Consider the following 26,279-nt stretch of genomic DNA (forward strand, 5'->3'; position numbering starts at 1 on the left):
CTCTGTGTGTGTGTGTGTGTGTGTGGTTATTTATCTAGACTAATCAAGGTTTTAGAAACACTGCTCAGCTGACCCAAAAGTATAACTTTGCTAGTAACATGTCAATTTTTAGCTAAGCACCATGAAGCAAACAAATCCTGAAGTCTTGTGAGCATCCCAACAAGCCTATACAGATAGTGTATGGTCAGCTAGTCTAATCAGCTAACCTTGGGAACTCATTATGTCTAGACTGCATTTAAATCAGTGATTACGCTGCTATGCTTAACCAGCTTGTAGTCTTCATTATCTTCAGTGGTGCCAGTATTACTTTCTAGCAGGATTTTTTTCTTTTAGCTCTGCCTATAAGTGTTTAATCCAACCAATGAGATCACGGCTACTCAAAACAACTCCGCCTCAAAAAAATGTTTCCCTACCTTAAAAGCAAGTCGTCTTTGATTAGCCGCCACAAGATCCACTGGAATTCTGCTCTCTTACATCGATTTTTCCTGGCATTAATCTTTCATCCACCTCCTCTCTCATACCAGACTCTCAAAACGAGAACTGGTGTTAGTGTTTAACGGATCGCTCGGTTCTGACTGCCCACCTTTTTTCGCATGCACAGCTACACATGAACAGGCAGCGCATACAGCAAAGATGTACTCACCTGACAGAAAGGTGGAGGATCTCAGTGCGGGACCTCCTCATGTTTCCAGCCATTTTGATCAGCTCTTTCTCCAATGAGTCAGTGTACTGGGCCAGCTGGTCCAGGCTGAGGACCCAGTCTGCCCTACGTGCGTCCAGCTCGGCCTGCACTGTCTGTAGGAAGATGAGGCTGAGGGGTGAGCCTCTCGCTCGGGTAAAAGGCCGCAGATTTAATAGCTGGGTGTCTTTTACGCCCCCAAAAGTTGTGACACCTAACTGACACAAACTCTTTCCGTGACAGCTAGCACACTGAAGAACCAGCAAAACACATACTGGCACAGCTCAGGTACACTAATGATTTCTGTCTCATTTGGCATGTTTACTGCTTTATGGCAGAACGTGGCTAATGAATGCAGAGTGGCAACAATGCAGGAGGAGGGGGGAAGAGAAACACAGAGAGAGAGAGAGAGAGAGAGAGCGAGAGAGATACAGAAAGAGTGAAGGAGGAGGGGGAAGTGGGTTGTGCTCACAGTAAAACACACTGACTAAACAGCACTGCTTGGATGGGGCCTGTTGGAGAGTTATATAAGTGAGAGCTCTCGAGACCAGAAATGGTGGGTGGGAAGGATAGAAAGAGCAGATAGGCTGTGATAGATGGAGAAAAAGAGAGCAACAGGTGGAGGAAGTGGAAGAATACTTTATGTAATTTTATGACTCATTTTAAAAAGTATAGCCATCTGCAGACTTGAATTACTCAGACCCAGAAACGTACACAGACACTTATTCTGTGGTCAACACTGACAGCATTATAGCTAGGCTGATGCTGACTGTAAAGTTCAAAATGTGAATGTGAAAGTGTATCTCACCTGAAGACTGGTGTCGCCCTCTGTCTGTGTGTGGTCATCTAATAAAACTCTAACTGAAGTTAAGACAGAGTCAGTTTCTTTTCTGAAGTCCCTTTTCTGAGAGACAAAAGTGAAAGAGGAATACTGAAAGACAGGATCACACAACCCTAAGCAACTCAACTTCATCTCTACACCTCAGCAGGTGTTTCATTTAAAAGGGACATTCCAAATAGGTGCAGTTAGAAATGAAAACGCTGAATGTTATACAACATAAGAGAGACTGGTTTACCAGTTTATTTATGAGGTTTTTGAACTCCAGTGCCATGTGTTCAGGGCTGGGTCCCTGTAGCATCAGCAGCACCTCCCTGTCCAGAGTCTCATCCAGTGGGGAGGCAAAGCTTGTAGTGGACAAATAGTCAACTCCATGGGGAGCCTGTAGACAGGGGCAATAGATTTATATGAATAAGTCAAAGACTTTCTTAAAAATTATTATTGCAGAGAACGTGGTCTCTTAAGTATGCGGCCTGTGAATGGCTGCATCAGATGTTAGGTCAGCGGTTTGTGTTGCTTTGCAATGTGTACCGATTATGTGAGACACTGTGGAAAAGACTAATCATCAAAGAGCAGTTCATTCACTATCAGAAGCAAAAGACCAGATACTGAAAACATTGTGCAAAGAAATAAGAGTAAACATCAAACTTCAAGCTAAAACAACACTAGATGGATACATTAATGAAGCAGCAGCAGAAAGCAGGTAGAAGTGGAGTAATACAAGGCATAAAAGAAAGATGAATAAATGAGACAGAGCATGGGAGTGCTGACCTCCAGTGGTGACTGTGCCAGAGCCAGTTCTGTTTGTAAGGATCCCGAGCTGCTCTGGTTCATCCGATAAGCCACTGACAAAGAAAGACTAGCCCTGCAAGAGACAGGAGAAAGGGAATTGATGTTCAAGTTAAGAAAAAGACACTTAATAGAAAAAGTGACAATGAATCTATGTGCACACAAAATAAAACTTTTCAATCCATTTTGTCTTAGTTGTCCCTCAATCCTCAGTCTAAACATTTAAACTCAAATTTCTACTTTCAGGTTATTTGTGGTTCACTCACCCAGCCAAGTCTGGGAGAATCATCTGCATCTGCCTCTCCAACTTGTTCTTGTCCACCCTCAGCAGCTGGAGTCAACAACAGATAACGCAATCATGAGTCATCCCAACCCATTAGATAGTTAAAGGCCGTCCGTGTAGTCTACCCTTTCTACACTACAATAAACATGCTGGCCATGAGACGCGTGTTTGGATAGAGGGCAGGTGATTCATTCCCACATCTGAACCCAACACACCAAACTGCTAGCGTGTCACTGATGACTAATACAGAGGACAGGAATATGTCGCTAAAGGCTTTTTTTCTTCAGTGACATATTTCTGTCTATAAATAAAAAAATAAAAAAAATCAAGCAAGGTAGAAACTCAAGGGCTGATAGGATGTTGAGCACACCAACCTCTGTAATGGAAGAGTATTCCTCCACTGCTGCCTTCAGCTCATCTATCTGTCTGCTTTTCTGTATAAGAATGCAAATGACACAAAATGTGGGAGTTTTTTGGAAAAAAAAACCAAAAACACACCACTCATTTTATATCATTATGCAAGATTCTAAAGATCATCAGCAACAGTAAAATAAAAATTCAACAAGATTAGATACTGACCTCTACTATCACTGCATCCTTTTCACTAATGACTGCGTCAAAAGAGTGAATCTGCATCTGAGGACAAGAAAAGAGCAGTTACATAATATAAAGAAAGCACAGCAAGTTAAACATGGCAGAAACAGAAATTCAATGAGCGCTGCAGATATCATCAAATACAGAACTGAGGGCATATTTGAGTGAAGAACAAAGAGAGAGAGAGATTGAATAACAGTTCAAAATATAAAAGTATATTTTACAGTAAAGGTACCTGAAGGTCAGCGTTAATGTCACACAGCTCCGTTATTCTCCTCTGAAGCTCATCTGTCTCCATAGTGACCTTAAAGTTCTGAGGAACCATCAGAGGGGAGTTAGAGCAGCTGGACACATCCTTTCATGAACAAACTTGTGACATTATACTACGCAAGAGAGCTAGGAATTGCTGAGTGCTACTGGTGTGCGTGCAGTAAGGTCATTCATTTCACTGTGAACTGTGCTATAATAGTCACCTCTTCCTGAAGAGAAGCAATCTTAGCGATGAGACTCTGGTTTTCTCTCTCCTGAATAAAAAAAAAAGAAAATCAATATAATAAACATTAAAAAGACATAGGCCATTATTGTGTTTGGCTCTGTTATATATTCTGAGTGTTTGCCCTAAACTACAGATTACTATTATACACATTTTTCACCAACTTTAGTTAATAGAATATTTTATTGGGAAAAAAAAACAATTCTAAATGCGCCCTCACAAGTTATGGTACATACTGTGTACAAACCTGCACATAACAAATAAATCTTATCATCCAATCAGAAAAGATCTCATTCTGAATATTAACTAACACCAGCTGTCCGTATTTCAACCACCTGTTTGCTAAAGAGAAACTGATTTCAAATAAGACGTTTAAAAAGGTCTCAAACAAGAAAATGCTCAGTTTAAAATGAAAGAAAAAACTCACAAGTTTTTTAAAAGTACCATAACTGACTGAAAACTGCTGCAAGGCAACGGAAAAGAAAAAATAAGACTGTTCTATTTCAACACTTTTGACTCACCACATGTTTGCTGTGTGCGGAGGCACGGGCTCTGCCTTCCTCCGTACAGCTCAGAGTGGCCTTCATCTCTTCCACCTCCTCCTTCAACATCTTCTCCTTTTGTGCCAGCTGCTGGTTACTGTCAAAGACAACAAGTACAAATGGACATTACTACTGTGACTGCTCTAATACCGTTTCTGTGTTCTGTATGTTTACATGCAAATAAAAGCATCTTACATTTTTGCTTGATTGTGTAGCTCCTCGTTTTCCTCCGCAAGCTTCTGGTTACTCTCCTCCATGCTCTCCACCACCTGCTTGAGCTTTTTTACCTCCTCCTGCAGCTTTTGGTTGCTCATCTGGAGGTCAGCAACACAGTACACCAGCTCTGATGTTTCACTGAGGAAGAAAACACACAAATACACACATGCAGGCATAACGTATCTTAGCTTTATAGATCAAGGGCATGCGTGGGTGGTCACAGACAAATATAGGCAGTAACAGGTCACATTATAAACAAACACTCGGTATTGCACAAAAATCTCTTACAATTCGACTCTGGATGCCTCCCCTCCAAATGCCTCCAAACTTCCTGAGGTCATATTAAACAGCATCGACCTCCTGGCTGGGGGAAAAAAAAAAAAAAAATTAAAATCACAATCCAAAATATATTACATCAATTAAACGCCAGGTGTCACCAACTCTGGACCCATACACACAACATAAAGGGTATAAAAACCAATAATGTGTGTGATTATATGGAAATTCACCACACAGGCTGTCTCTGAGTTTTACTGATTCCTGGGTGATGTCATCTTCTGTCGGCTGTTCCCTGAGATAAACCAGAGAAGACAACACATAAAAAAAACAAAACAAAAAAAAACAAAAAAACATTAAGATAAGGTAGTTTTATGATCTTCACCAGAATTTGGAAGCCGCTAACTCTTCTTTACTTTATCCACAAACATACTGACAGCATGTTAGAGAGCTTTCTGACTGGCACACAGTCAATATTAATATTATAAGCAGACAACCAGATAGATAGAGCTATCTATCTATCTAGATATCGATATATATAGAATCTAAGCAACCTTCGCTGTCAGATAATGATGATGATGATGATAATGAAGACACCCTTCTTTTCTACTCGCTAACAAGACGCACCAGTAAAAAGATACGTCATGCAGCAGTTACTCTCACTTTATGCAATGTCACTTTAACCAGCCCACCCATCAGACTAAGATGCAAAACAATTTTCCATGGCTTCACCTAAAACTAACTAAATATTTTTTTCTGAAATCCACTTGTGAGTGGATATTTAGTTGTAAGAATTAGCTCATCTTATTCAATACCTAACTTCCTACAAGAATGCCTTAAAGGTGATTTCTTTTTCCTATATGGAAATATTAAGCATCAAGTAGATGTAAAGCCTACTGCCATTAGGACGCCTTATCAGATGCTCCAGGATGTTCGCATTCATACTGTAAATTTTACAACGTCTGATTGGTTTCACCATAAAATTGCAGACCTAACAAATCCTTAGCTGTTTTTCTTTTTAAACTGAAAAGCTTTCTACATACATATTTCTGCAATATAACTGTAACATTTTCTAGTACCCATTGTTGCGGCAGTCATCGATCCACTCCCTCATGACAGCATGGTATGTGTCCAGATCAATTGACACATCTTTGTGTTCTGGGTCCAGCATGTTGCAAAGTTCCTCCAATCCGCTGTCTTCAGAGCTGCGACTGGTGGTGTGACGCAGATAGTCCACAATATGGGACACATACACTTTCCCTAGAAAAATAATAGGGGAAAAACAGACCCGTTAGATACACTTTGATGTTCAAGACATACAAGAACTTTATCTGATCATAAAGCTGAAGACACTCTTTTTATATCCTTGTTCATTTCAAGTTCAGATTTTCTTTCTTTGCACAGTTAAACACCCCCAGATACATTGTGACAGATTGTGGTTATAGGTGTAGGCAGCAAAAGCAGTAACCATAGTGACTGAGCCACAGTTAACTTTTTGGTGGTTGGTTTCACACATTTCTCAGTGCCGACTTTACTCAACAAGCTTCAGACAGTAATCAGAAAAAAGCTCTGCGCACCATTTATCTGAAAATCACCTGAGTAGTCCGAACACAAGAAGAGACTGCAACCTTGGATTTAATCAGATTTGGTGGTTATAAAAAAGATCTTTTTTTAGGTTTGTCTAACTGTTTAAAAATGGTTCGATAAACATAAGAGGCAAAAATCAGAAACCCCTCTCTCTTTCTATTAATATGCCATCCATGCAGCACATGAGTCACAGCAGAAAAGCATTAACATGTCAGAAAACACAGAAGCTTCTGTAAAAAAGCAGAAGAAACATTTTCATATTCTGAGATGTGAGAGTGGCTGTGAGCAAAAGCAGGCACAAGAGGAAGGCGCAGAGAGGACTGATACTATGCAAATGTTTTAAGCTGAAGAAATGACTTCTGCAGTCTCTACAAAAAAGACAGTTGCACTACGCTAAGTAGCGACTTAAAATTCATTGTTAGGTTTCTGTATTGAGCTAATGGCTAGTGGCTGACTGACTGATTACTGTGCGAGCACATACGGCCGTACCTCTGCGCTGGGTATCACAAGCATGGAAGATGGTGTCGAGTAGATTCTCTTCACAGATGAGACTGATTTCAGCCATATTCTCCTTCCCTTTTTCGGAGGCAACTGAAGGCCCTGAAGGAAACACACCAAACACAGAGTATATTCAGTTGTGTAGCAAAGAAAGCACATGATACATTTTCCTGCAGGCACAGCACGGAGTGTGTGACAGTATAACGAGGAAACATCCATTACAGAGTCACAAAAGGAAAGTCACTTCAGAACTACAGCTAGTAATTATTGCTTTTAATTAATAATCTACAGTCTTGAATTTAAATTAAACCGTCTGGAAGCGAAAATCTGAAAATGTTATATAGTTTGTCTGAAAAGTAGTTCTGAACCAGCACCAGTGACTAAAAATAAGCCAAATTTCTGCCACTCTTTCCTCTCACTCTTACAGCCGCTTCCATCCAGGAATTCTAACTGGCCCGATGTTTGATATGTGGTAAGATTTACTGATTGATTTAGTTCCAGTGCAGAGGATGAAAGTCCAAACAAAAACAGTGACACCCTCTTCAAGACAAGGACTTCAAGAAATAGTTCATGATTTTCTTGTAGTCACTCCTGCTGTTCATTCCGACTGCAGAGCACCAATGCTGGGCAGGAAAATCCAGAATGCTCATCAAAAAAGCACTGTGCCAGCAGAGGACAAGGTAGAGATGCCCCAGTAAATAACATTATACACTTCCAAAGTGCTAGTTGTTCAAACCCTGTCTGTGATGGCATAGAGAGGGCATTGTGAAGTAAAACACATTAACCTCTAGAGGTACAGCTTTGAGTAACAAAGCCAGCCTCAGCTTTAAGACGTATTTTTGCACTGAAGCTTTCATATTGATGCCTGCCACTTAAAAATCACTTTTTTTATGCTTACTTTGAAACTAAGGATTAAGTAATGTTAATGTACTGTAAACACTGTACTGTATATTTGAGCCTATTTTTAAAGATGGGTTAATAAAACAGAATCCAGTTTAACATTTGAACCCTTGTGTATCCTGCACAATAGTAGTCCACAACTATTATATTATACCTGAAGCATGGCAAGGCTTCTGAAGCCCTGGGGCAGTCTGCTTTGCTCGACTGTAAGCATGCCTTGTTGAGCTCATTTGTTCACAAACGGTTTTCATTCAGAGTTTTAATTCAGAAGTAAATCTGCAGTTTGACAACTCCATGCTTTTCTAATCCACAGCTTCGTGACTACAATCATTTTCGAGGATCTATTGCTAATGTAACAGTTTATGTGCAAAGATCATTTTTGTCAGCTGACAGTTTTAACGATCAGTGAAGCTACTTCTGCACCCTACCTCCATCTCCCATAGACAGTCTTTTCACAACCAGAGCTGGGTAGGGTAGCTCACACTCAGCAGGGTTTGTATTGTCTGCAGAACTGAAGTTGAGGTTGTAGGAGAGGGTGCTGCGACTTTGGGTGAAGTTACGAGACAAAGGTGGGCTCCTGCTCGGCCTCTCGCTATCAGGCTGTGCTGACTGAGGTCCTCGTGTGAATGTAAAGTAAGGGGAGTCCTTGGACTGGCCCGTGGGGGTCGAACAATACCTCTGCCACGTTTTAACTTGTCTTAAATCACTTCCATCAGCACATCGCCGCTCCCCCAAAGTACTAGTGATAGTGTATGTGACATTAGCTGGTGTGGAGCGGTTGCATGTAGGAGTGGAAGGTGTGGTCAGAAGGACAGAGGAATGCTGGGAAGCTGCAGAGCTCGGCATCCCCATCTCTCTCGCTTTCTCCTTCTCCCTGTCGTCTCTATGGAGGGTCCCTTTCTTCAGGATGGCTTCCAAGTTGTGCCTGAGGCCACACTGAGGGCTGTCGTAACTGTTGGAGGACAGTTTGGGAATCTGGAAGGGTGAATTGGGCTCTCGGTCACCGCGCCACTGAATTGTCTGCAGTTTGCGGCAGATGCTGTCCACGGGATTGTGACGGCGCGACGGCTGAGGTGTGCAATAGTCCATGCTGCTGACGGCGAGGGTGTGATGTTGGTTTCCTGGCTAGAGGAGAGGCTGAAGTCTGAAAAAAGAACAAGAAAGTACCGTTTTGATAAAAATGAATTAAAATAGAACCTTGCAATACCAAACACAGTTTTTTCAGCAGGGAAACCACAAACACTTAGCAGCATAACACCATGAAGCACTGGATAAATAGCACATTCACCGTGTATATGACAGCTTATCTTTGGTTGGACTAACTCCAAGGTTAGAAGCAGATAATGGGCAAATAGAACTACAGCGTGAATAGTGTTATATAAGAAGGACTGGGGATTTTTTTTTCTTTTTTTTGGAGGAACCAAATAACAAAAATGAGCTATGTGATCATTCAAGTTATCCAAATATTTAGAGGTTCAGTGTTAGGAAGGGTAAATAAGCAGGAAGATATCTTTTAAAGGGAATGGGAAGCATATTAAAATCTAACTAAAAGCCCAAATAGTTTAATAAGGCAGGAATATAACAGGAGAATATACAGTGTTATATACCAACCAGTCTACAAGGCTGTAAAACGGTAGCATCTCATGATGCGAACAGATTCAAACAAATGTGTTCAGATTCGATGATTCGCCTACTTTGGCGCACAGGTGTGAGAACGAGCCAATTAATTCCAGAGTTAGCTTGAGATTTAAAAAAAAAAAAAAAAAAAAAAAAAAAAATACACAACAGCGGGGTTTTTTGGTTGTTTTTTTTTTTTTTTTTTTTTTATCTGTTTGTGTTTTTTAGCAAAGCTTTTAGGTTTGTTTGTTTTTTGTTTTTTTAATACAACCCGTTTCGTTTAAGTTCAAAAGTGGGCGTCATTTAATCACACTAAATCCATAGAATGAGCTACTCATTGTACACAAATCTACGTAAAAAAAATAATTAATAAATTGTGCTACAGCAACATTTAAAGTCAGTCATGCACATGCAAACCTCTGACGACTATTATTTTTAAATATCCTTGTTCATATCCTTGTTCAATATTCATACATATGCAGATATTTGTTACCTTTTTAATCTCGTATGATCGAATCCGCCACAAAATGTTTGGCCAACTGTCCAGATGCTCAAGCTGAGCACGCGCACAGGTAGTTGGAAGCTCGAGGCACAAGGAGTTAAAACGTCGGTGGGTGTTTCTGACTCTAAAAAGTGAGTCAGCACCCCCTCCCTGTGGTTTCATGGGGACATAGCACTCAGTATAGCAGGCTAGCAGTACGTTAGTCTCACTTTATAGTCATGCCTTTAATTGTGTCCCACAAGCCTACTCCCCTCCACACTCAGACACAGTCCTATAACCTTATTTCCATTACCAATACAATAAAATAGAACAGGTCAAATAAAGAGAATAGAAATAGTAAAAGAGACTTATTTCCTGCCTGTAACACAAGGTGGGTTCATTTGATTTTTGCTGCCAGTACAACTCAGTTATGGGACTGGTTTCAGTTCGAGAGATTAAGTGTAAGCGGTTTAGTAAGTACAACTTGGAGGTCCAGTGCGGGCTTCACTGCCATCACAGCGACCTCAGGTCTGACGTCTCCTCTCTGAAGGTAACGTATCACTATTAAAGCACTGTTAAATGTCAGTGACCATGTTTGTTCTTTAATCTGGTAGTAAGCACACTTCCTATCTCATCTCTTATTTCCTGTAATCCCACCTCTTAACCAGAATAAGTGTGACGAACACAAAGAGTTGCAGTGACAATATCAGCATTTCACACTGAGCTAAAACTTAATTCTTTTAAAGAGAAATGTCGTAATATAAAGTATAACACAAACTCACACAGTCAGCAGCTCTGTAGATGTTTATCAGTAGAAATAAGAGTGCAGTACATTATATATCAAAATAAGCCACTTTAATTAGTAATGTGAAAGGGGGTTTATTGCTCCCCCTGACTAAAGCAGCTTTCCCAGGTTATATTCCCCTCTGTAAAATCCTTGTACAATCCAGACACATTTGTATGCTGTTGATTTTTATTGCCATCTTCATATTGTTTAGATTGTTGTCACTGTTTTCAGGGACACATCTGCGTGCGAGCCACCACCCCAATGGCTGACGACAGTACTCAAAGCTTCAAGGTAATGAATCAAATTCATCTGTCTGAATTCTATCAATGTCTTAAAGACACCTACCCTCAGTAGCAGCTCCAGGTGTAGCATCTTGGTGATTCCTCGGCTTCTCAGCACCTAAAAATCTTCCCCGTCCCCCTACAGAGTAGATACTCCGGTTCCGCTGCTTTTCTTCATGTTGCCAAGGGCAGCACCAAAAGGCCTTGAGAGTCAGTCATGAACCGGCGTTCATATTGTGACGACAAACACTTGAAAAACTAATCCCAACAAATCCCAGCACTTAAAGAAGTCCATTTGTTGTCAACCCGAGTAAGCCTGTCCATGATGCTGCCATTTTTAGAGAAGGGAGAAAGAGGAGGGAGGGGGGGATATGTGGTGCACTCTGGTTCTTGTCACAAGTGCAGCCTGCTCAGCAGAATCCACTTTCCCAGCTCACGCTAAGTAGCTGGAGCTTTGCTTGTTTTCTGACCCTGACCACCTGAGCAGTAGATAGCAGGCTCAGGTAGAGATTAGGGTGGACATGTGCAGACGCACACTGGCCCGGGCTTGGAGATGTCTGCCAACTTTCACTTCCATTGAAAGAAATGTAAAGTTGGAGTTATGTATTGCAGTTTGACCTGTATGTTTGGTACATGAGCGTCTCCATCAGTTCTATCCTGAAACCTCTCTTATTTTCTGACAGGTCAGATATTTGAAAGGCACCTCACATGAAGGGACTCAATTTGCCTTGTAGTGGGAGTACCCAGGTCAGACGCCCTGTGCTGCCTTCTTTCTTCTTCTTGGACATTGTAGACACTCAGCTACATTCATATTTATAGCCATTTAATCCCAGCCGAACACTGGCTGGATGCAGATAGCAGCGAAGAAGGATTATGGCTCATTCTGAGGACGGCGCACGCTGTCACATTCTAAAACTACCACTGCGTTCCTGTGCTGTTATGTGAAGGTGTTCGACATAGGAGCTAATACTTTGGTTTGTCTGCAGAGAAGACGTGCATCACATTTGTGTATTTATGTTCAGAATGATTGAAAAACAGTGACAGAATAACTGCACTCCTCTAATCAATTTCACGCAGTGCTCGTACCGTGGTCACTCACCACTAGCCACCGGAACTGTAATCTGGGATTATGGTGCAAGCAACCGTCTGCACCAGAAGGGAGTGGATAAAGTGCCGATCTAATCCTGGCCAATTCTAACACACAACTGACTGCTGGCCAGCAGGAAGTGTCTCTTCAAAAGAAGGATCACATTATTCCGTCTTGCTGAACAGCAGGAAAGGACAGCACTCCCAACTGTTCCTTTTTTTTTCACATAGTTCTTGATAAATCTTTCACATCTCTCTCAACCTGCTGTCACTGCAGCAACACAGAGGTAGCTTGGTGACATCACGGACTCAGAGACTGGATGAGTCATATTCAAGGCGTCAGTGTTAATTTGATGCTGTTCTGTTTCATACTTAACCCACTGATCTTTGACCTCTGGGTGGTCTAGTTGAGATAGAGAGCTTCTAGGGGGATAAATATTGCTTTGCTTTTGAATGCAGTTCTCATTTGTGTGTTCCAGTCCCACTGATTTAATTATAAAGCCATATCACTGGAGGTTAACTGTCCAGTTCTTGAATTACCTTGTATCAATGTTGGTGTTACAACAACCCCTGGTGGCCAAACATGGATGGGGAAATATGGTCTAGCATGGCAGCATAGCATAGCCACGGCCTGTTTATGATCACAGTGGGTCTCAGAGACAATCAATGTCTGTTACCAAAATCAGGCTATTCCAGATGCGGTGCACCGATGACGGCAGCAGCGTTCCAGTGTCGTGACATAAATGCTTCAAAGCCATTGAAAATACTTTAATAGCCAAATGAGAGCCAGCATTTCGGTAGGAGCACCAGTTGTTGTAGGCAGGGTCACAAAGGTCAACTTCAAAATGAACAGTGCAAAAATGGTGCAGCTGTGTGCTGGATACTGCATCATCCTGTTGTTTTGTATCACTAATGAAGCATGACACAAGGAGTACTTTATTTTCTATATAACATGATTTAATGTGCTGCATTTGTCTCTAAGGAGAGGTGAGGATTGCAAAGAAAGCCACAGCATGCAGATAATATGCTTATGATCAGAAAGTGTGCTCATGAGACTTTGCAGGGAGTGCTTTTCCATGATTAGTGGATCAGTTGGTGAAATGTGATCGCAAATGTAAATGTTAACACAGCCTGGATTCAGATTCATGCATCCCTTTATTTTAAAAAAGAAATAATAATAATTCTGCTCTGTGTTTTTAACCAGGCAGTTGACCTGGTTGTTCAGCTTTCCCCTGCTCTAAAAACCAAGCCACATGTGGTTGACTTTGGGACTGTCTTCACTGACCACATGCTGACCGTCGAGTGGAGCGTGACTGAGGGCTGGCAAGCCCCGTTCATCAGGCCGTTCACAAACCTTTCCCTCCACCCAGCCTGTTCCTCACTACATTATGGCATTCAGGTACACAAACCCCTCCATATTTTAATTTACGAGCTCGGCTAGAAAAGCTTTGCATGATTCACATTTCAAATTCTTATTTATGTTATACCAGGCTGTTTTTGAACACCTATTTTAATTTGGTACTGAGTAAAGACAAAATTTGTAAAATTCTGACTAATGGACAATAGCACACTGAGCTTTAATGGAATAAACAATAACTCTGTACTGCAGTAAAATAAATGCATATATTAACAGAATAAAGCTGTTGGCATTATTTCAGTTTACAGTTTGAATGTGTGGTTAAAAATGCCATCAGGGTTAAAAAGAATTCAGTATTTTCAATGTTCTCTGTATTCTCAATAGCTGTTTGAAGGCTTCAAGGTATACCGCGGAGATGACAGCCGACTGCGTCTCTTCCGACCGATGCTCAACATGAGCCGCATGGCTAACTCTGCCAAGAGAGCTTGTCTGCCTGTAAGATGGATGTAGAGAAAAACAAAGGGGCTTAATGTGGGAATAAATGAACGAATGAGCTGGGGAAAAACAATGATGAATACGTTTTTACTATCGCCCTCTGTCTTTTGTTGTCTCACTCCTCCAGGCCTTTGATCAGACAGAGTTGCTGGAGTGTATCAGGAGATTGGTAGAGATTGACCAGGACTGGGTTCCTCAATCAGACTCAGCGAGTCTGTACATAAGGCCAACATTTATTAGCACTGAGGTGAGGAGGATGGTGACGTTCTTGTGGGGCGAATGTTTTCTAAAACTGAAAAACAATTTAATTTCCTTAATGTGTTTATGGCAGCCTTCTCTGGGCGTAAAGCGGCCTGGCCGTGCCTTGCTGTATGTGATCTTGTGTCAAGCTGGCTCTTATTTCAACTCTGAGGCAGATGCCATCTCCCTGTGGGCTGACCCAAAATACACACGGGCCTGGAAAGGAGGAACTGGAGACTGCAAGATGGGAGGGTGGGTAGATGCATACTGTATGAAAGCTTGCTTAAATTTCCTAAGATATCAGCCATTGCACTCTGATATAAGACTTAGTTTGATTTGGTAATTAAGATTTTACAGTGTGGGTATGTATAACACGCAGAACAAGTCTTTTTTTTTTTTACAGGTGTATCCTAACGATCTTACTTTGGATTTCCACAGGAACTATGGATGCTCCCTGTTTGCCCAGTACGAAGCAGATGATTACGGGTGTCAGCAGGTGCTCTGGCTGTATGGACAGGACCACCAGATAACTGAGGCAGGAACTATGAATATTTTCCTGCACTGGATCAATCAGGATGGAGGTTGGTCAGTTGCAGAGACTGTATCTTAATAACGATGACGCTACTTTCAGGGGCTCCGTATGTTTGATATGGCAGAATTACACACAAAAGTCACCCCCTGCTGGTCATTAGAAAGGATGTAGGTTTAAGGCATTGTATAGGAATGATGGACATAAACCTACATTGTGTCTAATAAGCAGGAAGTGGTGACCTTTCTAGTCAAAAAAAGAACTTAAAGCTCTTTGGATGGCTGTTAGGAAACTACACTGCTATTCACTTGATTTATTGCCTCAGTAAACACTTTTCTGATGAGTTTATGGTTTTTGTTGCTAGTTTTAAACCTTCTTTACTAATGTGTCCATTTTGTAAATTGCTCAGTTTCAACTATTTATGTACAGTGGGTCTAACAGGAAGTGGAACTGCTCTTAGGTTGAGGCTTCATAACAGTCCACAAAACCAGGTTTTACATCAAAGGGTACAAGGTTATCTTTTAATATACAGTCAAAACAATGAGAAAATATTGCCAAAAACCCTCATATTTCTTTTATTTTTTATTATATCAAGTAATGTTTTTCTTTTTCTAATAGAGGAGGAGCTTGCAACTCCACCTCTGGATGGCATCATTCTCCCAGGCATTACTCGACGGAGCATCCTAGAACTAACCAGGAAATGGGTAACGGACACACATAGAGTCCAGATGTGCATGTTTTTAAAAGATCTCCTGTGTAAAATTTCATGTAATCTGTGAAGTTGGTTTGATCTCAGTAGCTGCATGCCTGACTCTCTATTGTTTGATGGACAGATGAACACACTTTTAACAACAGCAGTACAACAGATGCTAATGACATATCTCAAAGGTTACAGTGCATGAACACATTTTCAAAAGATTGCTGTTCTGTTTTTTTCAGGGTGAGTTTAAAGTGACAGAGCGCTACCTCACCATGAGCCAGCTATGCTCTGCTCTCAAACAGCAGCAGGTCAAAGAGATGTTTGGCAGCGGGACTGCCTGCATGATCTGCCCTATTGGACACATTGTCTACCTGGGAGAGGTACTGTAGGGATGAGGGACAAACAACATGTTTCCTGTCTGAAACAAATTTATATACATTAAATCCAATCATACTGTAGTGTGGGTCGCTAAAGATACTGAAGTATGTGTTTTTGTTAAATATATTTCACTTTATTCAAATTTTGCAGCAAATGCTATAGTTTTAAAAATGTCAGTTGAATATACTAACAGTATTTAATGATAACCACCAGTGAAGTGTGATCATAAAATCCCGGGACTCCTGGGAATCTTGGGCTAAGTAGCAAGTTTAGCTAACTTGGTATTCTTACACTCACTAGCCACTTTATTAGGTACATCTTACTAGTTCTTCCTTCAGGTTTACCTTGAGAACTGCATTAATTCTTTTTGGCACAGATTCAACAAGGTGCTGGAGACATTCCTCAGAGATTTTGCTCGATATTGACATGGTAGCATAACATAGCTGTTGCAGATTTGTCGGCTGTACATCTATGATGGGAATCTCCCGTATCACCACATCCAAAAGGCACTGAGATCTGTGACTGTGGAGGCTTGGTTGAACAGTGAACTCATCGTCATGTTCAAGAAGCCAATTTGACATGATTTGAGCTTTGTGACAGGGAATGTTATCCTGGTGGAAGCAGCCATTAGTTGGTGGATACACTGTGGACATAAAGGCATAGGGACAGTCAGCAACAGTACTCAGGTAGGCAGTGGTACTTAAATGATGCTTAGTTGGTACTAAGGAGTTCAGTATGTTCTAAAATATATCCTCCACACTGTTACACCACAGACAGGATGGATCCACTGTTTCATTTTGTTCTGACTCTACCATCTAACGACATTTTTCCAGTCTTCTGTTTTATGTTTTTGTTTTAGCCCATGCGAATTGTAGCCTCAGTTTCCCTTTTACTGCTCAGCTGTAAAAAGCTGATGGGGTATTGTTGTTACCCCATCGGGCAGGTGGGCGGCATGGACCCCAAGTTTGTGATTATATTAACAGTTATAATAACTTAGATTTGTATCCAAGGAGGCTTTACACAAGATAATTCGAGACTGGAGCAACGGTGCAGCCACTAAAAATCTTGAACGAGTTCGAATCTCAGTGACTTTAATCTCAAGGTCAAGGTCAGAGGTCAAGTTTTCTGTTTTCTGAGAATCTTTTGAATCCGATAATTCAAGAATGAGGGAACATAGGATTTCTAAAATGATGCCATAGGTGACTCTACCAGAAAGCTGAAGGGTAGCCTGAGATGGCAGTAATGCATTAAAAGTAACACGTTACTGTAATCTGATTACTTTTTTCAAGTAACAAGTAAAGTAGGAATTAATATTGCAAAAAAAGTAATTAGATTACTGTTACTTTCCCGTAAGCACACTGCGTTACTGCATCACTAAACCGTGATTTTTGTTTGTGAGAGTGTCTGATGACAGTGATGTACGAGCGCGACATCCGTGGCAGCAACAGACATGTGCAGATCAATAATGGATAATATGGAGTGCAGAAGAGAGTACAACCATGTAACGTTTAAAGCTTGGACGTACTCACATTACTTTAAGTTTGATTCCGTAAAAAGTGACAAAAACATTAGCATCCACTGTACACTCTGTGTGGGAAGAAAACTTCTTTCTACAGAGAAAAATTAAACTTCAAATCTGAACAAGCATCGAGCACGCTGCCAGGGGAATGTGACATTCACAGAGAAACCCCCGGATCCCCCCACTGACATGACCACTGCGGCACAGCACAAACCTCCACCCGCCCCACTCCTGCTAAACAGGTGACAATAGATTTAAGAGCGACAGGACTTAGTGCTGCTGAGTCTTTGATTTTATTTATTTTTTGCTGTGTTTTATTTGCATCTATTTGAAAGACTGAGTGTAAACACAAAAAATTGTTTTATTTTATATGCTGGAATATGCAGAAAATAGGTTTAGATTTTAATTAGATTTCATTAAAGTAACTGGATTACTTTCTTGGAAAAGAAATCAGTAATTAGTAACTAATTACTATGTTCAAGTAACTTGACCAACACTGCGGGCGGTCACCAGCAGATACGGTCACTGTAATCCAATTACTTTTTCGAGTAATGAGTAAAGTAAGGGATTACTATTGCAAAGAAGGTAATTAGATTACTGTTACTTTCCCGTAAGCACGCTGCGTTACTGTGTTACTAAAACCGTGATTTTTTTGCGTCCGCTGCTCACTGCGTGGGAAGAAAACTTCTTTTTACAGCGAAAAACCCCTAAACGTCTGGGCAAGCACCAAATACGCTGCCGCTGGAATGTGAAATTCACAGAGAAACTGCCGTATCCTTCCACTGACCGCTGCGGCACACCTGCAGTAGGGCAAACCTCCGCCTGCCCCACTCCTGCTATACAGGTGAAAATAGAGCAACAGGACCGCTGAGTCTTTCATTTTATTTATTTTCTGTTGTGTTTTACGTGCATCTATTTGAAAGAGTGAGTGTAAACACAAAAAACTATTTTATTTTATATGCTGGAATATGGAGAAAATAGGTTTAAATGTTAAATTTGTTTAAATCAAATTTCTTCCAGTCAGAGAATGTTGCATATAATTTAATGTTTGCTTAATGCATAAAGTTAAAAGATTAAAACTAATAAAACAAGTTTTAAAAAGAGACTTTTTCATTTTATTACATTTTATATGATGGATTATGCAGAAAAAGTAGAATTGGGCTGAAAGATCTATCGCTTTATTACCTATTTAGGGGATAAATCATGTTTTAAAAAGTAACTAAGTAACTAAGTAACTAAGTAACTAATTACTTTTGAAAATAAGTAAACAGTAAAGTAATGGGATTATTTTTTTGGGAAGTAATCAGTAATTAGTTACTGATTACTTTTTTCAAGTAATTTGACCAACACTGGTCACCAGTAATTTCTTAACTAATAAGACTGGCACCTGCTGTGGTCTTCTGCTGCTGTAGCATCTGGTTCAAGGCTCGACATGCTCTTTTGCATATCATGGTTGGAACAAGCAGTTTTTTGAGTCACTGTTGCCTTCCTACCAGCTCAAAGCAATCTGACCATTCTCCTGTGACCCCTGACATCAACAAGGCATTTCCCCCCAGAGAACTATGGCTCAGTGGATATTTTCATTTTTTCAGATGATTTCCTGTAAACCCTAGAGTTGGTTGTGTGGGAAAATCCCAGTAGATCAGCATTTTCTGAAACACACCAATAATGATGCCAAATTCACTTAAATGGCCTTTTTTCCCTCCATTCTGACGCTCACTTTGAGCTTTAGCATGTCAACGTGGGGACGAGCTGTTGAATAAGTATATCTAATAAAGTGGCCAGTGAGTATATAGCGCATCACTTTGCAAAAAGTTTTGCCATGTCACCTTCTGCTTAATCACAGCTTAAAGAAATATACATTTTGTGATTACATTTCCCTTTAAGAAATATAATGTAAAGAAAAAAGCCTGCTCCACCATCTGTATTTGATTAATGGTTTAATATGAAAATAGCATACTTTAATACTTATAGGGATTGCTTTGAATAATGAGGCTCATGGTATCTTGTGACCAGAACCCTGTGGCCTCTTGCTTTAACTCCATCTGCTCACTTAATGTTCACCCTTTTCTCTAAACTTATTTTACAACAAGTTGATTTGCAGAGACAATAAAATTATTAAAACTGTGTGTTTTAGAACTTGCATATCCCCTGTCGAGATAAGCAGTCAGTGAAGCTGACATCACGGCTCACAAAAGAACTCACGGATATACAGGTAGGTGGATGCCCACACATATGCCGACACTGTTTTCCCACAGATGCTTGCTCGAGCTTAGTAACAGCTGATTGAACATTTATGTTCTTTACACTCCTTTTACCCCAAGGATTCTTCTCTCGCGTATTATTAAATTACTTTGAATAAAGCCTTCAGTAATGCGAAACACTCTAACTTGAACAGTATCCTACAAAATAAAAGGTGGGAGCTGGATTTACTGGGCTAGATGACAGCAGTGTTATAATTTGTCACAGGCCTGCCTTGTTAGTTACTCACTTTTGGTAGGCAACAACTAAGAGGTTTCACTGGAAAAAAGGCAAATAAATGGAAATGTTACTAAATTAAATGATTAATGTGGCTGATGAAAGGCAAGACCTATTAAAAACAAATATTCCCTCCAAATATTCACTTATCTTGCATCTCCATAATTGCATTACAGAACGGTTATCTGAGTGGTTATTATGTAAGTCATTGAGATAAAACTATTAAACTGTTATTTTTTTAACAAACCCCCGTCGGTCGTTATTTATCATACACCCACCGATTCCATTATTTTGCTGTAAGTACATAATAAGTGAAATATCTCATTAAGTAATGAGTAATGACTTGGTAATATTGTACATGGCCTATAATCAGGTCACATTTAAAGTCTACTCAGCACTGCAGGTTTAAAGAGATTCATAATATGCTTTGCTGAAGGCTAGATTTGTGTTAATGAGGCTGTTGTGTATTGCCTTCTTTCTGTTATTGTGCTGTGCAATGAGCCTATTAGCAGCGATATGAGCTTGAGTGTGATCCTTACTTGAGTTCCTTGTTAGTTCTCAGCACAGTGCATTTTGTCCTCAAACAGTGTTTTCACCTGAAATTTACCTGTGCATGCTTAACAGATGACCTCAACATCCTACATGTTATAGAAACAAACTGACATACAGTATATAGCCAAAGGTATTTGCTGGTCTGCCTTCACATACATATGAACTTAAGTAACATCCTATTCTTAGTTTTCACATGATGTTGGCCCACCCTTTGCAGCCACAACTGCTTCAGTTGTTCGGTTGAGTGTGTTTATGGGAACTTTTGACCATTTTTCCAGAAGCACATTTTTGATGTCAGCCCCTAAAGTTAGGCGAGAAAGCCTGGCTCGCAGTCTTCACTCTAATTCATCCTAGAAGTGTTCTGTCAGACTGAGGTCAGGACTCTGTGCAATCCAGTCAAGTTCTTTCAGCCCAAACGGGCTCATCCATGTCTTTATGCAGCTTGCTTTGTGCACTGGTGCACAGTCATGTTGGACCATCTCCAAACTGTTCTCACAAAGCTGGGAAAAATGTGTCCAACATTTCTTGGAATGCTGAAGCATGAAGAGTTCATTTCAACTAAGGAGTCAGGCCCAACTCCCGAAAAACAGCCCTACACCATAGTCCCCCTTCACTTTGCACAATGCAGTCAGGTGAGTACCATTCTCCTGGCACCCGCCTAACTCAGATTGCCTGAAGGAGAAGTGTGATTCATCACTCCAGGGAGCACGTCTCCACTGGTCTATATTCCTCTACTTTACCCCACTGCATCCATCACTTTCCAATGCACTTACTGAGGTAAGGCTTGGATGTGGCTGCTCAGCCATGAAAGCCCATTCCATGAAGCTAGTCTGAAGGCCACATAGCTATTCTCCATACGCAATGTGATGCAGCTTGAAGTCTAAGATGGCCTAAAACTCTTTTGGCTCCCTCACAGGGGATCATCCCGCTCCATCTCACCCTATGAATCTTCCTCTTCCTCTTTTCCTCTTGCTTGGCAGCTCCATCTTCAACATCTTTTATCCAGTATTCCATTATCCCTCCTCTGCACATGTCCAGACTATCTCAGTCTTGGTTTTTTTTTGTCTCCAAACCAATCAATCTGAGCTGTCTCTCTAATGCACTCATTTCTTGTCCTGTCTTGTCTGTCCCAGTGAAAATCAACTCTTCCACATCAAGCTTGGCCCCCTGGCTTTTTGTTAGTGTCACCATCTCCAAACTATACATCATAGCGGGTCTCACTACCATCATGTAAACCTTCCCTTTCACTCTTGTTGCCATCTTTCTCCTGACACTCATCTCCACCCTGTCTGCACTCTCTTCTTCACCTCTCTTCTGCACTGTCCATTACTTTAGATAACTAGGCTTTAAAAAAGGCATTTAAAATTATAAAGCTTAGTCTAGAATATTTGAATTAATCTATGAATAGGCTTCAGAACCAGTTGTATGTGTCAGTTTACACTCGTAAGGAAAAAGCAAATAGGGAGGCAGGTAGCAAATGAAACTATAATGAGCTTGAATGGAGAGAAAAAACAATTAATGCCCCTGCAGGGAAGTAGCAGGATGAGTCTAATAAAAGTCCAGGCAAAGTATTTATAACAGAGAAAAATCAATGATCCGAATGGGTGATAATTAATGAGAGCAAACCAAAAGGGAACCAACTGGGAACAACTCCAAGACACAAGCAGGCAGGCAGGTGGAGGGTAAACTGACACATTAGTAGCTAATAGGAAACAGGGGAAACAGTCTGGGAATCAGAAAAACAGGAAGCTCTCCAATAAAAACAACACTACCAAGTTAAACAGAAAGTGACATCAAGCAGTAACAAAAGAGAAAAGGTTATCTCACTTCTCTAATTTGCTTCCTCATCTCCTCTGTCCTCCATCCTCTTGCCTGTGACCTGTAAACCAATCCCAGCAGTAATGTGTTTTGTTTGAGCTCCAACCAAACAATCTATGATGCAGTTGTGACACATATAATATTTGACTGACATCGCTTTAAAAAGAGGCTCCAAAGGACGGATGTCTCATATTAAGTGCCAGTTGACTTGACTCCCGTCTCTTCCTCAACTCCTTCACTCACATCTCTGGTGAGAGTCACTATGACAAAATGAAAGTAGTCGAAGATGTGCAATTTCAGAAATGAAAATGGAGTATAAGAAACAGAAGGCAGGGACAGACATGGACAGACAAGACATGGCCGTGATCATAACAGAGAATGTCTTCAGTGGTACAGCAGATAAATTGAAAATCCAAAATAAATAAAACATTTCTGCATGTTTTCTGTGTGCTGGATGTGAAACTACAGGAGGCGGTATTATACAATTCAGTGGCTTCTACCAATAAATTAAAAATCTTTAATGGACTGGGTCTTATTTGGCACTTTACTACTCTACCTGAGCACCCAAAGTGCTTTATACAACATGTTTCATTCACACAAGTCTAAGTACTTTGTCCTTTCTCCCAGTCATGGCTAACAGATGGCAGATGGATTCCCCTAGATGAGCCTGGTTTTTCTGGAGGTTTCGTTCTGTTTTTCCTTCCCACTGTTGCTTGCTCATAGGGGGTCGTCTGATAGTTGGGGTTTTCTCTGTATTATTGTAGGGTTTTTACCTTATAATATAGAGCACATTAAGTGGACTGTTTCTGACCCCATATAAATAAAACTGAACGTTCTTACTCCTATGAATGCATCAGGAGCAACACAGATCCATAGCATCTTGCCTATGGATACTTTGGCATTCAGATTGGAGCAACCAGGCTTCCATTTAGCAGATGACCTGCTTTACCTCCAGAACCATAGCCACCCAGCATCTGACTTGAACTTAGCCAGTCTGTCCTTCGAGATCGTCGTCTACTACTCGTGGCTGCTACTTTTAGATCAAGTCCTCTGTTGTGCTCTTGCACTTTTACTTCTGCACTTGTACTCATTTTACACTGAGGGTCACATAGGGCCCACTTTGTTTTCAATGAGCTGTGTGCTGGTGTACACTCGGACTGATCCTCCTGTGCCTTTGGTGGTGCCTCTCACCTGCTCCTTTGCTGGCCTATGCAACTGCAAACCTCTGGGTTGTAGCTATAGACCCATATGCGTTATCACCAGTGATGAAATCACATAGTGCACAGTATAGTGATCAGAATGAAACTTCCTGCAAACAAACTAAAAGATGGCAGTTGTCTGGACTTGTGTGGGAGATATTAAGTCATCTAAGGGTTTATGATTCTTAAAGGTCAGTTACCTTAACTGTTGATCACATCTCCTAAATCCTTCGGTGTTCTGACATTCTGGACTTGGAGAGAAACTGAAGGACTTTCAAAGCAGAATCAGTTATTTTGACTACATCTGCATTGGAGGCCTCACTACTGCATTACAGTGTTATAAAGATATTATGTCTTCTTGATCTCCTAAATGTCCTCTAAGCACTTTGATTAGTTTACGCTACTTATCGCTTCAACTTGCCTTCTCTCTGTCTTCTTCTCTTTACTTTCTCTGCTCTCTGTTTGTTTTTTTTGTTTGTATTTGCAAGTCTGTGCTGGTCAATTAGCATATCTCCTCTCTCCATCATCCAGGCCTTGTAAGTGATATGTGCGACAAATGCACTGCCGCCATCTTTGTGTGCGATAACATCCTCCTTCGTCGACAGAGTAGAGACAGTCGCTGGCCTAATGGAGAGTTGCAGATAGGGGCAAAGACAAACTCCCGAATTCTCTCATTAAGCTTGTCGTAATTGCACAAACCCAATTATTGCCTCAGCCTTTTGTGATCTTCAAAGCCAAGATGCTGCAAATGAAGCCTCGAACAAGTGCGAGAGGAGGAGGAAGAAGAGGATTTGGGGGAAGAGGGGCGAGGGGACGGGGTTGGAGGGTGGGGGGGTGCGTAGCTTAATGAACAATAAAATTGACAAAACGCTGGAAAATGCTGCGCTCCTTCCGCAGCGCTGTTAAATCTGTTGACATTTCATTTGGAGGGAAGCAGCGCAGTGTTAGCCCCCCACACACGCTCTTCCTCCCGCCCCTCTTGAAGACAACATTGTGCAACAAACAAACGAGTGGTCTGAGGCAGCAGATGAAAGATGGGTTTACTAAGTCGCCCTGCTGTTCCTCTTTCAAGTTAATTAGAAATCACATTCTTTTGTTTCCCCTTCGCAGGCGTTTATTTACTTTCTCACTTCGACCATTAGAACAAATTTGCAACATGAGACACAAATAATTGGATTTGTCTCCGCGGCTGTCACGGATTGGGGAACATTTTGTTTTGATTTTTTATTATAGTTCCTTTCTCTGTGTTGTGTTGTGTTCCGTTTGGCGGCTGAGTTTGCAGATTTGCTTACGGATATTTGAGTTCATTTTTTGATTTGTGTTGCGCTCGCAATTAAGCAGATTGAGGCGAGAGAAGTTTAGTACTTAGTGGCATGAGATTTTCTTCTGTGCGGGCCCCAAAGGACCAGATTTTCGTGTAACCTTTTCATGACCTTTGTTCTCTTGCAGTACGGACGCACACCTAGTGACTGGACTTTCATGGTGTAGCAGTGTCAAAGGAGCCTGGACACAGTGAAGCAATGTAAAGTATGTGCAATATTTGGAATCTAACTGCAATATAAGTGACTCCTTTACTTAGGTTTACACTTAAATTTAACACAAACACAGAACTGTCCAAAGTAGTTAATAAAGTAGGATAACGTCTCATGCAATGCTGCACAATAACTTACATTATCCCCGCCATGAGGACTTGCTCTGTAACTTCTTTCCAGCATCCCAGCGTTAATAAGTTTCACATGACTGCGTAAGAATTTCAAAGTTGCTACAAAATGGCTTGAACTCGTGGGGTCTAAAATAAAAACACGAACTTAAAAGTCAATGTCTGTCAAGGATGCTGATGTTTTAAACAAATTAAAGTTGTGTTGGAAGTAAAATTTTCATTTTCTGTATGATGAACCAGGAGGGTGAACAGAAACAGAACAGAAACAAAGGTGTCTTCCCTGACTGGTTGGTTAGTGTTGCTTATTGAAACTGGTTGTAAAAAGGTATACAGTGTGGTATGAAAAACTTACTTTGGTCACTAGCAGATAGCTTTGACATTACAGGGTGCAGAAACATCTTTTTCCATTCAGGTGATGAACTGCATCAAGGCCTCTTTAAGAAAATGAAGAAATACTACCAAAAAGCACCCTACAGGCCTTTCATTGGTCATTAGCAGGCCTGCAGTGCGTATTTTTATGATCATGTATAAAAACACGGACATGTATGTTAATTGTGATATTTTTCTTTTTATCTTCATTATATTATTGAATAAAACAAACAGTGATGAATAACAGCCTCTCTGTAAGAATGAATAATAAATAATAAGAACATATAGTTATTGTCCTTCTTCTTTGCAACATACATCAGTTACAGGCGCTATTAGTGTCACCTCTTGATTAACACCTATTTGCAAATAACCATGACAACACATTCCACTAAAAATAGTTTAACAACATGTATTACGAAACACCAATGTGCAGGTATACGTAACATATACGTCAACAGCATACACCTACGCATGCTCATAACATGCATGTGATCTAAAGAACGCACACATGACGTTCATGTAATGCCGCCGTTTGTTTGAGATCATCTTCTACACATTATATATATATATATATATATATATATATAATGTGTAGAAGACTGCAAGACCAGACTGACCAACCTGTGCACAGCCTGGATTGATTACAAGAAGGCCTATGACTCAATGCCCCACAGCTGGATCCTGGAATGCCTAGAATTGTACAAGATCTACAGGACCCTAATTGCCTTCATCAGGAACTCAATGGGAATGTGGTGTACAACACTAGAGGCCAACTCCAAGCCCATAGCACAAGTCAACATGAAGTGCGATCTACCAAGGAGATGCTCTGTCCCCACTGCTGTTCTGCATAGGCCTGAACCCCCTCAGTGAGATCATTAACAAGACTGGCTACGGATACCGACTACGAAACGGAGCGGTTGTCAGCCACCTCCTGTACATGGATGACATCAAGCTGTATGCCAAGAGTGAACGAGACATCGATTCACTGATACACACTACCAGGGTATACAGCAATGACATTGGAATGTCATTCGGACT

At 40.9% G+C, this 26,279-nt stretch overlaps 2 protein-coding genes across 7 annotated transcripts in view; one reads left to right on the plus strand and one right to left on the minus strand.

Annotated features, from left to right (window-relative positions):
• Positions 1–11,278, minus strand: part of lrmp (lymphoid-restricted membrane protein) — a 30,125-nt gene extending 18,847 nt beyond the window's left edge. For 2 of the 5 annotated variants that reach the window (XM_063500729.1, XM_063500728.1), the window contains exons 1-17: positions 10,926–11,276; positions 8,124–8,839; positions 6,787–6,897; positions 5,790–5,970; positions 4,944–5,005; positions 4,723–4,798; positions 4,414–4,572; positions 4,198–4,315; positions 3,657–3,707; positions 3,419–3,496; positions 3,169–3,225; positions 2,964–3,023; positions 2,573–2,637; positions 2,289–2,382; positions 1,756–1,899; positions 1,488–1,583; positions 644–795 (exon numbers count right to left, since the gene is read on the minus strand). In XM_063500729.1, coding sequence (XP_063356799.1) covers positions 644–795; positions 1,488–1,583; positions 1,756–1,899; positions 2,289–2,382; positions 2,573–2,637; positions 2,964–3,023; positions 3,169–3,225; positions 3,419–3,496; positions 3,657–3,707; positions 4,198–4,315; positions 4,414–4,572; positions 4,723–4,798; positions 4,944–5,005; positions 5,790–5,970; positions 6,787–6,897; positions 8,124–8,784 — 2,165 coding nt within the window. In that variant the 5' untranslated portion in view covers positions 8,785–8,839; positions 10,926–11,276. Of the gene's footprint in view, positions 1–643; positions 796–1,487; positions 1,584–1,755; positions 1,900–2,288; positions 2,383–2,572; positions 2,638–2,963; positions 3,024–3,168; positions 3,226–3,418; positions 3,497–3,656; positions 3,708–4,197; positions 4,316–4,413; positions 4,573–4,722; positions 4,799–4,943; positions 5,006–5,789; positions 5,971–6,786; positions 6,898–8,123; positions 8,840–10,925 lie in introns of all 5 variants that reach the window. The other 3 variants (XM_063500732.1, XM_063500730.1, XM_063500731.1) reach the window with 2 other exon arrangements.
• Positions 10,209–25,507, plus strand: bcat1 (branched chain amino-acid transaminase 1, cytosolic). 2 transcript variants are annotated; one of them, XM_063500734.1, is made up of 11 exons: positions 10,209–10,343; positions 10,812–10,871; positions 13,152–13,346; positions 13,689–13,799; positions 13,927–14,046; positions 14,131–14,291; positions 14,478–14,620; positions 15,187–15,272; positions 15,508–15,648; positions 19,303–19,380; positions 24,662–25,507. In XM_063500734.1, the coding sequence occupies exons 1-11, from the start codon at positions 10,224–10,226 to the stop codon at positions 24,698–24,700; spliced, it is 1,254 nt and encodes a 417-aa protein (XP_063356804.1). In that variant the 5' UTR covers positions 10,209–10,223; the 3' UTR covers positions 24,701–25,507. The 2 variants fall into 2 exon arrangements, with proteins under 2 accessions (XP_063356804.1, XP_063356803.1); XM_063500733.1 differs by having other exon boundaries at positions 13,927–14,291.
• Positions 25,508–26,279: the final 772 nt, after the last annotated feature.

This window comes from Pelmatolapia mariae, linkage group LG17 (assembly GCF_036321145.2).
Source record: "Pelmatolapia mariae isolate MD_Pm_ZW linkage group LG17, Pm_UMD_F_2, whole genome shotgun sequence".
NCBI classification, from domain to species: Eukaryota; Metazoa; Chordata; class Actinopteri; order Cichliformes; family Cichlidae; genus Pelmatolapia; species Pelmatolapia mariae.